At 45.5% G+C, this 12146-nt stretch overlaps 1 protein-coding gene across 3 annotated transcripts in view; it reads left to right on the top strand.

The window, feature by feature from the left end:
• The window catches only part of MAST1 (microtubule associated serine/threonine kinase 1), a 101778-nt gene that overhangs the window by 60870 nt on the left and 28762 nt on the right, over positions 1 to 12146 (top strand). For all 3 annotated transcript variants that reach the window (XM_066593683.1, XM_066593682.1, XM_066593684.1), the window contains exon 6: positions 10488 to 10645. In XM_066593683.1, the coding sequence (XP_066449780.1) occupies positions 10488 to 10645 (158 nt within the window). The remainder of the gene's footprint in view (positions 1 to 10487; positions 10646 to 12146) is intronic.

Raw genomic sequence — 12146 nt, 5'->3', positions numbered from 1 at the left:
GTCTCCTATATATTAGGACAAGTACTAAGGGTGCACTGTGTAGTCTTGTCTGGGTCCCCTATGTATTAGGACAAGTACTAAGGGGGCCCTGTGTGGTCATGTCTGGTCCCCTATATATTAGGACAAGTACTAAGGGTGCCCTGTGTGGTCATGTCTGAGTCTCCTATATATTAGGACAAGTACTAAGGGTGCACTGTGTAGTCATGTCTGAGTCTCCTATATATTAGGACAAGTACTAAGGGTGCGCTGTGTAGTCATGTCTGAGTCTCCTATATATTAGGACAAGTACTAAGGGTGCACTGTGTAGCCATGTCTCGGTCCTCTATATATTAGGACAAGTACTAAGGGTGCACTGTGTAGTCATGTCTGGGTCTCCTATATATTAGAACAAGTACTAAGGGTGCACTGTGTAGCCATGTCTGGGTCCCTATATATTAGGACAAGTACTAAGGGTGCACTGTGTGGTCATGCCTGGGTCCTCTATATATTAGGACAAGTACTAAGGGTGCACTGTGTAGTCATGTCTGGGTCTCCTATATATTAGGACAAGTACTAAGGGTGCACTGTGTAGTCATGTCTGGGTCTCCTATATATTAGGACAAGTACTAAGGGTGCACTGTGTAGCCATGTCTGGTCCCCTATATATTAGGACAAGTACTAAGGGTGCACTGTGTGGTCATGTCTGGGTCCTCTATATATTAGGACAAGTACTAAGGGTGCACTGTGTAGCCATGTCTGGGTCCCCTATATATTAGGACAAGTACTAAGGGTGCACTGTGTAGTCATGCCTGGGTCCTCTATATATTAGGACAAGTACTAAGGCTGCACTGTGTAGCCATGTCTGGGTCTCCTATATATTAGGACAAGTACTAAGGGTGCACTGTGTGGTCATGTCTGGGTCTGCTATATATTAGGACAAGTACTAAGGGTGCACTGTGTAGTCATGTCTGGGTCCGCTATATAATAGGACAAGTACTAAGGGTGCACTGTGTGGTCATGTCTGGGTCCTCTATATATTAGGACAAGTACTAAGGGTGCACTGTGTAGCCATGTCTGGTCCCCTATATATTAGGACAAGTACTAAGGGTGCACTGTGTAGCCATGTCTGGGTCCCCTATATATTAGGACAAGTACTAAGGGTGCACTGTGTAGTCATGTCTGGGTCTCCTATATATTAGGACAAGTACTAAGGGGCACTGTGTAGCCATGTCTGGGTCTCCTATATATTAGGACAAGTACTAAGGGTGCACTGTGTGGTCATGTCTGGGTCCTCTATATATTAGGACAAGTACTAAGGGTGCCCTGTGTAGCCATGTCTGGGTCCTCTATATATTAGGACAAGTACTAAGGGTGCACTGTGTAGCCATGTCTGGTCCCCTATATAATAGGACAAGTACTAAGGGTGCACTGTGTAGACATGTCTGGGTCCTCTATATATTAGGACAAGTACTAAGGGTGCACTGTGTAGCCATGTCTGGTCCCCTATGTATTAGGACAAGTGCTAAGGGTGCCCTGTGTAGTCATGTCTGGGTCCCCTATATATTAGGACAAGTACTAAGGGTGCACTGTGTAGCCATGTCTGGTCCCCTATGTATTAGGACAAGTACTAAGGGTGCACTGTGTAGTTATGTCTGGGTCCCTATATATTAGGACAAGTACTAAGGGTGCACTGTGTAGTCATGTCTGGGTCCTCTATATATTAGGACAAGTACTAAGGGTGCACTGTGTAGTCATGTCTTGGTCCCTATATGTTAGGACAAGTACTAACGGTGCCCTGTGTAGCCATGTCTGGGTCCCTATATATTAGGACAAGTACTAAGGGTGCACTGTGTAGTCATGTCTTGGTCCTCTATATGTTAGGACAAGTACTAAGGGTGCCCTGTGTGGTCATGTCTGGGTTCCCTATATATTAGGACAAGCACTAGGGGTGAACTGTGTAGCCATGTCTGGGTCTTCTATATATTAGGACAAGTACTAAGGGTGCACTGTGTAGCCATGTCTGGGTCTGCTATATATTAGGACAAGCACTAAGGGTGCACTGTGTAGCCATGTCTGGGTCTCCTATATATTAGGACAAGTACTAAGGGTGCACTGTGTAGTCAGGTCTGTGTCCCTATATATTAGGACAAGTACTAAGGGTGCACTGTGTAGCCATGTCTGGGTCCTCTATATAGTAGGACAAGTACTAAGGGTGCCCTGTGTAGCCATGTCTGGGTCCCCTATATATTAGGACAAGTACTAAGGGTACACTGTGTAGCCATGTCTGGCCCCCTATATATTAGGACATGTACTAAGGGTGCACTGTGTAGTCATGTCTGGTCCATATATATATAGTAGGACAAGTACTAAGGGTGCACTGTGTAGTCATGTCTGGGTCCCCTATATATTAGGACAAGTACTAAGGGTGCACTGTGTAGTCATGTCTGGGTCCCCTATATATTAGGACAAGTACTAAGGGTGCCCTGTGTAGCCATGTCTGGGTCTCCTATATATTAGGACAAGTACTAAGGGTGCACTGTGTAGCCATGTCTGGGTCCCATATATATTAGGACAAGTACTAAGGGTGCACTGTGTAGTCTTGTCTGGGTCCGCTATATATTAGGACAAGTACTAAGGGTGCACTGTGTAGCCATGTCTGGGTCTCCTATATATTAGGACAAGTACTAAGGGTGCACTGTGTAGCCATGTCTGGGTCCCTATATATTAGGACAAGTACTAAGGGTGCACTGTGTAGCCATGTCTGGGTCCTCTATATAGTAGGACAAGTACTAAGGGTGCCCTGTGTAGCCATGTCTGGGTCCTCTATATAGTAGGACAAGTACTAAGGGTGCACTGTGTAGTCATGTCTGGTCCATATATATATAGTAGGACAAGTACTAAGGGTGCACTGTGTAGCCATGTCTGGGTCTCCTATATATTAGGACAAGTACTAAGGGTGCCCTGTGTAGCCATGTCTGGGTCCCCTATATATTAGGACAAGTACTAAGGGTGCACTGTGTAGTCATGTCTGGGTCTCCTATATATTAGAACAAGTACTAAGGGTGCCCTGTGTGGTCATGTCTGGGTCCTCTATATATTAGGACAAGTACTAAGGGTGCACTGTGTAGTCATGTCTGGGTCCTCTATATATTAGGACAAGTACTAAGGGTACACTGTGTAGCCATGTCTGGGTCCTCTATATATTAGGACAAGTACTAAGGGTGCCCTGTGTAGCCATGTCTGGGTCCTCTATATATTAGGACAAGTACTAAGGGTGCACTGTGTGGTCATGTCTGGGTCCTCTATATATTAGGACAAGTACTAAGGGTGCCCTGTGTAGCCATGTCTGGGTCCTCTATATATTAGGACAAGTACTAAGGGTGCACTGTGTAGCCATGTCTGGTCCCCTATATAATAGGACAAGTACTAAGGGTGCACTGTGTAGTCATGTCTGGGTCCTCTATATATTAGGACAAGTACTAAGGGTGCACTGTGTAGTCTTGTCTGGGTCCTCTATATATTAGGACAAGTACTAAGGGTGCCCTGTGTAGCCATGTCTGGGTCCCTATATATTAGGACTAGTACTAAGGGTGAACTGTGTACTCATGTCTGTGTCTCCTATATATTAGGACAAGTACTAAGGGTACACTGTGTAGTCATGTCTGGGTCCCTGTATATTAGGACAAGTAATAAGGATGCACTGTGTAGTCATGTCTGGGTTCCCTATATATTAGGACAAGCACTAAGGGTGCACTGTGTAGCCATGTCTGGGTCTTCTATATATTAGGACAAGTACTAAGGGTGCACTGTGTAGCCTTGTCTGAGTCTGCTATATATTAGGACAAGTGCTAAGGGTGCACGGTGTAGTCATGTCTGGGTCTCCTATATATTAGGACAAGTACTAAGGGTGCACGGTGTAGTCATGTCTGGGTCCCTATATATTAGGACAAGTACTAAGGGTGCACTGTGTAGTCAGGTCTGTGTCTCCTATATATTAGGACATGTACTAAGGGTGCACTGTGTAGCCATGTGTGGGTCTCCTATATATTAGGACAAGTACTAAGGGTGCACTGTGTAGCCATGTCTGGGTCATCTATATATTAGGACAAGTACTAAGGGTGCCCTGTGTAGCCATGTCTGGGTCCTCTATATATTAGGACAAGTACTAAGGGTGCCTTGTGTAGCCATGTCTGGGTCCTCTATATATTAGGACAAGTACTAAGGGTGCCCTGTGTAGCCATGTCTGGGTCCCTATATATTAGGACAAGTACTAAGGGCGCACTGTGTAGCCATGTCTGGGCATCCTATATATTAGGACAAGTACTAAGGGTGCACTGTGTAGTCATGTCTGGGTCTCCTATATATTAGGACAAGTACTAAGGGTGCACTGTGTAGTCATGTCTGGGTCCCCTATATATTAGGACAAGTACTAAGGGTGCACTGTGTAGTCATGTCTGGGTCCCTATATATTAGGACAAGTACTAAGGGTGCACTGTGTAGCCATGTCTAGTACGTCAAATCGAATTTAAAGCCGAGGCTACGGGAGGATATAGGGGTAGGAGATGAACAGGTGGAATATCTGAGGGTCGAAATACAGGGAGAAAAAATAACAAAATCCTGATAGGGGTCTTCTATAGATCACCAAAAGCAACAGAAGAAACTAAAAACTTACTATTAAGGCAGATAGAAGAGGTGTCAAAGCGCAATGAAGTAATTATCATGGGGGACTTCAATTATCCAGATATAACATGGGAGAACGAAATCTGCAAATCTCATAGGGGTGATACGTTCTTGAGAGTAATTAAAGATAATTACTAGGGATGAGCGAGTATACTCACTAAAGCACTACTCGCTCGAGTAATGTGCTTTAGACGAGTATCTCCCTGCTCGTCCCTGAAGATTCGGGGGCCGCCGCAGCTGACAGGTAAGTTGCGGCGGGGAGCAGGGGAGAGCGGGCGGGAGAGAGGGAGAGAGAGATCTCCCCGCCGTTCCTCTCCGCCCTCCCCCGCAGCTCCCCGCTCCGCGGCGGCCCCCGAATCTTCAGGGACGAGCAGGGAGATACTCGTCTAAAGCACATTACTCGAGCGAGTAGTGCTTTAGTGAGTATACTCGCTCATCCCTATTAATTACCTGAACCAACTTGTGCAGGAGTCGACGAGAGGGAGGGCCATTCTGGACCTAGTACTAACTAACAAACTGGAACGTATAAAGGGGGTGAAGGCTGAGGGGCACTTGGGGAACAGTGACCACAATATAATCAATTTCCAGCTGTCATTCAATAGGAAGCCTTATCAGGGAGCGACAAAAAAACGAAACTTTAGTAAAGCAAAATTCGATCAGCTTAGAACTACTATCGGTAACATTAAATGGGACAACATCCTCAAAAATGCCAGTACAGAGGACAAATGGGAAAAGTTTAAAAGGATCCTAATCACCTCATGTGAGCAGTTCATTCCCTTTAAAAAACAAAAAAGAATCTCAACCAAAAGGAAACCAATGTGGCTCGACAAGATGGTAAGAGGGGCAATAAATGAAAAAAAGAAAGCATTCAAACTACTAAAGCAGGAAGGCAGCGAAGAAGCGCTAAAATCATACAGGGAAAAAAACAAATTATGCAAAGATCAGATCAAAATTGCCAAGGAGGTGGCAGAAAGACTGATCGCCAAAGAGAGCAAAAACAGCCCGAATCTATTTTTCAACTATATTAACAGCAAAAGAATTTGCAGGGAGAGCACTGGCCCTTTAACAAATAATGCAGGAGAAATCATTGAAGATGATGGATGGAAGGCAAATCTATTTAACAGTTTCTTTTCAAGTGTATTCACAAAAGAAAAGGAAATGCCACACAAGATGCAGGGGAATAAAATGAACCCCTCACAAAATATGTCATACCTAACACAAGAGGAAGTGCGCAAGCGATTAAAGAAGACTAAAATCGACAAATCACCAGGCCCAGATGGAATACACCCAAGGATGCTAATGGAACTAAGTGACGAGATAGCTAGGCCACTATATATAATATTTCTAGACACTATCAAGACCGGGGTTGTACCATTGGATTGGCGCATTGCCAACGTGGTTCCAATTTACAAAAAGGGGAGCAAAAGTGAGCCTGGTAACTACAGGCCAGTAAGTCTCACTTCCATAACGGGAAAACTTTTCAAGGGGATTCTGAGAGACGCCATCGATGAGTACCTCAAGGAGAATAAGGGAATAACTCCTCACCAGCATGGATTCATGAAGGGTCGCTCATGTCAGACAAATCTGATCAGTTTCTACGATGAAGTAAGCTCTAAGCTGGACCAGGGAGAATCTATTGATCTCGTATATCTGGACTTCTCTAAAGCCTTTGACACCGTGCCACATAATAGGCTAATATACAAAATGAGGCAGCTCGGATTGGGTGAAAACGTGTGTAAGTGGGTAAAGAATTGGCTCAGAGATAGAAAGCAGAGGGTGGTAATAAATGGTTCATACCCTGATTGGGCCACAGTCACTAGTGGGGTGTCACAGGGTTCAGTATTGGGCCCCATTCTGTTCAACATATTTATCAATGACCTGATAGAGGGGCTGCACAGCAAAATATCAATATTTGCAGATGACACAAAATTATACAATATAATTAATGCAATGGAGGACAATGTGCGGCTACAAAAGGACCGAGATAAGCTGGGGGCTTGGGCAGAAAAATGGCAAATGAAGTTCAATGTTGACAAATATAAGGTTATACACATGGGCAGGAGAAACGGATGTCACCAATATACACTAAATGGGGTACTGCTAGGGAAAAGTGAGATGGAAAAAGACCTGGGGGTATTAATGGATAGTAGACTAAACTGGAGTAACCAATGCCAGGCAGCTGCTGCAAAGGCAAATAAAGTCTTGGGGTACATTAAAAGAGGTATCGGGGCGAGGGACGAGAACATTATCCCCCCACTATATAAGGCACTTGTCAGGCCTCACATGGAATACTGTATACAGTTCTGGTCACCGGTGCTCAGGAAGGATGCTACAGTACTGGAGGGGGTTCAAAGAAGAGCAACTAAACTAATACATGGAATGAGGGGACTGGAATACCCAGAGAGGCATCAAAATTGGGATTATTTACTCTAGAAAAAAGACGGCTAAGGGGTGATCAAATAACTAGGTATAAATACATGAGGGGATGATACAGGGATCTCTGCCATGATCTGTTTATACCCAGGACTGCGACAGTAACAAGAGGGCATCCGCTATGTCTAGAGGAAAGCAGGTTTCATCACCAACATAGAAAGGGATTCTTTACTGTAAGAGCAGTTAGACTGTGGAACTCTCTGTCTGAGAACGTGGTGATGGCAAAAATCCATAGAGGAGTTTAAAAGGGGACTTGATGTCTTTCTGTAGAGGAAGGATATTATAGGTTATAAATCTAAGGTTAATTGTTAATCCGGATTTACAGGCAGGCAGGAACTATTAGGGGTTGATCCAGGGAACAGTCTGATTGCCATTAGGGAGTCGGGGAGGAATTTTTTCCCCAAAAGGGCTAATTAGCTTCTGCTCTTGGGGTTTTTTGCCTTCCTCTGGATCAACACAGGAGGATAAACAGGCTGGACTAGATAGAGATTGTCTTCATTCAGCCTTAGGAACTATGTTAATATGTTACTATGTCTGGTTCCTATATATTAGGACAAGTACTAAGGGTACCCTGTGTAGTCATGTCTGGGTCCCTATATATTAGGACAAGCACTAGGGGTGCACTGTGTAGACATGTCTGGGTCCTCTATATATTAGGACAAGTACTAAGGGTGCACTGTGTAGTCATGTCTGGGTCCTCTATATATTAGGACAAGTACTAAGGGTGCACTGTGTAGACATGTCTGGGTCCTCTATATATTAGGACAAGTACTAAGGGTGCACTGTGTAGTCATGTCTGGACTCCTATATATTAGGACAAGTACTAAGGGTGCACTGTGTAGACATGTCTGGGTCCCCTGTATATTAGGACAAGTACTAAGTGTGCACTGTGTAGCCATGTCTGGTCCCCTATCTATTAGGACAAGTACTAAGGGTGCACTGTGTAGCCATGTCTGGGTCTCCTATATATTAGGACAAGTACTAAGGGTGCACTGTGTAGTCATGTCTGGTCTCCTATATATTAGGACAAGTACTTAGGGTGCACTGTGTAGTCATGTCTGGGTCCCTATATATTAGGACAAGTACTAAGGGTGCACTGTGTAGTCATGTCTGGTCTCCTATATATTAGGACAAGTACTTAAGGTGCACTGTGTAGTCATGTCTGGGTCCTCTATATATTAGGACAAGTACTAAGGGTGCACTGTGTAGTCATGTCTGGGTCCTCTATATATTAGGACAAGTACTAAGGGTGCCCTGTGTAGACATGTCTGGGTCCCCTATATATTAGGACAAGTACTAAGGGTGCACTGTGTAGCCATGTCTGGGTCCCTATATATTAGGACAAGTAGTAAGGGTGCACTGTGTAGTCATGTCTGGTCCTCTATATATTAGGACAAGTACTAAGGGTGCACTGTGTAGCCAAGTCTGGTCCTCTATATATTAGGACACGTACTAAGGGTGCACTGTGTAGCCATGTCTGGGTCTCCTATATGTTAGGACAAGTACTAAGGGTGCACTGTGTAGCCATGTCTGGGTCTCCTATATATGAGGACAAGTACTAAGGGTGCACTGTGTAGCCATGTCTGGGTCTCCTATATATTAGGACATGTACTAGGGTGCACTGTGTAGACATGTCTGGGTCCCCTATATATTAGGACAAGTACTAAGGGTGCACTGTGTAGCCATGTCTGGGTCTCCTATATATTAGGACATGTACTAGGGTGCACTGTGTAGACATGTCTGGGTCCCTTATATGTTAGGACAAGTACTAAGGGTGTACTGTGTAGCCATGTCTGGGTCCTCTATATATTAGGACAAGTACTAAGGGTGCACTGTGTAGACATGTCTGGGTCCTCTATATATTAGGACAAGTACTAAGGGTGCACTGTGTAGTTATGTCTAGTCTCCTATATATTAGGACAAGTACTAAGGGTGCACTGTGTAGTCATGTCTGGGTCCCTATATATTAGGACAAGTACTAAGGGTGCACTGTGTAGCCAAGTCTGCGTCCTCTATATATTAGGACAAGTACTAAGGGTGCACTGTGTAGCCATGTCTGGGTCCCTATATATTAGGACAAGTACTAAGGGTGCACTGTGTAGCCATGTCTGCGTCCTCTATATATTAGGACAAGTACTAAGGGTGCACTGTGTAGCCATGTCTGGGTCCCTATATATTAGGACAAGTACTAAGGGTGCACTGTGTTGCCATGTCTGGGTCCCTATATATTAGGACAAGTACTAAGGGTGCACTGTGTTGCCATGTCTGGGTCCCCTATATATTAGGACACGTACTAAGGGTGCACTGTGTAGACATGTCTGGGTCTCCTATATATTAGGACAAGTACTAAGGGTACACTATTTAGACATGTCTGGGTCCCTGTATATTAGGACAAGTGCTACAGGTGCACTTTATAGTCATTTCTGGACTCCTATATATTAGGAGAATAAAGTCTCTTGACCCGTTTTGCACTCCAAAAAGAAGTATATGAGTTGGAGGCATCAGATATGCATGCAGCTCTTTCCATCGTAGTTCATATGACTTATGCAACACCAGGCCGTTACCTCAACATCCATCATCAGCAATGGAGAGAGCTGGATTCATTTTCTCCCCCTCTCTGGATTGCTGATTGGGAAGGGACCCTCATTCTCCCAATAGGTGGGCATCCTGCAAGTGCAACTTACTTTGATTTATTATGGCATGTACTTAGGATATACTGTGAATGTCTCAGATGGAAATACCCTTTTGGCTCTGAAGTGGTTCAGTACGGCAATGTGGCCTTCAGATTAGAAACCATTGTGCACCCATGTATCAAAGGTTTTTTAAAGGTTCAATATTCAGTGCTGATTAATTTAATAAAGTATCTCTATAGGCATCAAAGCTGTTATTTTCCTGATACGTTTCCCCAAATCTTCTGCATAGACGTAGAGTAAAAAGAAAATACTATTGCAGCTGCCTGCAAGCACCACTTGTGGGAGCTCAGTGCTTACTGTACTTCAAGAGGAAGTATTCAGTAAGCTCACAAGCTCCACCTAGTGGTGGCTGTCAGTAGACAGAACTGTATATTTTAGCTCTTATTCTATGCAGGGGATTTGGTGCTCCATTTGAGGTAAATGAAGCTCTGACCTTCCTAATGAATTTTGAACCTAAAGACAATATGGTGATAAATGGGGGAGATTCACTGCAAGGTCCTAGCCGTGACGCTTGTTGACTGAATGTGATTGCAGGTGATATGACTGCTGTTTGCGTGTTGACTGATATTCACATCCATTATGTCCATTTGCCTTTTGTTTATGTTCATAACTGCCCATTTTCATTCAGTGCCTCCCCCCCTCCCCCATCATTCTTGTCCTTCGTCCCCTATAAACAGTCATCTTCTCTCTTGTCCTTTGCAGTCCTCCTCCTCTTCTCAGGAACGCCTTCACCAGCTACCATTCCAGCCCACCTTGGACGAACTCCACTTTCTATCCAAGCACTTTGGCAGTACAGAGAGTATCCCTGACGATGACGGCCGCAGGTCACCTGCCGTCAGGCCACGATCCAGAAGTCTAAGGTCAGTCATGTTCCTGGTCATACTTGGTCAGCACCTTTACTACTAATGCAGGATATTGGTAACTGTGGGTAATCAACATTATTACCCCCCATAAATCGGGTTTATTCACCAAATTTACAGAATTTTAGCTGTTCGCAAGAAAACAAGAACAATATAAATAGTTCCACACAACTAATAGAACAAGCGGTTCCTCCAGATTCACCACAAGATGCCACATGGAATGACTCCTGCAGTCTCAGGATTATTCACCCCTCCAGGACCGCCATCTTTAGTACTTAGTAGAGACCCTTTTGCTCTTCTGACCGGCTGCAGACGTGATGTACAGCCAGACAGCAGCTTCTGACGGCGTTCCTGAGGAGTCCTAGCCCGTCCCTCATGGACAATGGCCTCCAGGTCACTAATATTCTTGGGTTGGTGCGCAGCCGCCGTCTTCACATCCCACCAAAGATTTACTATGAGGTACAAGTCAGGCGGCCACTGCAGAATCTTGGGGGACTTCTTCTAAAGCCAAGCCTTGGTGGACTTTAAGGTTTACTTGGGATGATTGTCCCATTGGAAGGTCTAATGATGCCTAAGCTTCAGCTCCCCCACAGAAGGCATGATGTTTTTTTCTAGGGTTTCCTGATACTTAATTAAATCCATATTATCCTCCACACGGTGCAGGTTTCCAGCAACAGAGAAAGCAGAGCCGCACCAAAGCACCGCCGTACTTCACTGTAGCATCACTGAGCCACCGCCGTGCTTCACTGTAGCATCACTGAGCCACCACGATGCTTCACTGTAGCATCACTGAGCCACCACCGTGCTTCACTGTAGCATCACTGAGCCACCACCGTGCTTCACTGTAGCATCACTGAGCCACCACGATGCTTCACTGTAGCATCACTGAGCCACCACCGTGCTTCACTGTAGCATCACTGAGCCACCGCCGTGCTTCACTGTAGCATCACCGAGCCACCGCCGTGCTTCACTGTAGCATCACTGAGCCACTGCCGTGCTTCACTGTAGCATCACTGAGCCACCGCCGTGCTTCACTGTAGCATCACTGAGCCACCGCCGTGCTTCACTGTAGCATCACTGAGCCACCGCTGTGCTTCACTGTAGCATCACTGAGCCACCGCCGTGCTTCACTGTAGCATCACTGAGCCACCGCCGTGCTTCACTGTAGCATCACGGAGCCACCGCCGTGCTTCACTATAGAATAACAGAGCCACTGCCGTACTTCACTGTAGCATCACTGAGCCACCGCCGTACTTCACTGTAACATCACGGAGCCACCTTCGTTATACACTGTAGCATCACCGAGCCACCGCCGTGCTTCACTGTAGCGTCACCGAGCCACTGCCGTGCTTCACTGTAGCATCACCGAGCCACCGCTGTGCTTCACTGTAGCATCACTGAGCCACTGCCGTGCTTCACTGTAGCATCACCGAGCCGCCGCCGTGCTTCACTGTAGCATCACTGAGCCACCGCCGTGCTTCACTGTAGCATCACCGAGCCA

Source organism: Eleutherodactylus coqui, chromosome 2 (assembly GCF_035609145.1).
Source record: "Eleutherodactylus coqui strain aEleCoq1 chromosome 2, aEleCoq1.hap1, whole genome shotgun sequence".
Classification (NCBI taxonomy): Eukaryota; Metazoa; Chordata; class Amphibia; order Anura; family Eleutherodactylidae; genus Eleutherodactylus; species Eleutherodactylus coqui.
This window is presented reverse-complemented; position numbering and strand designations above follow the sequence as displayed.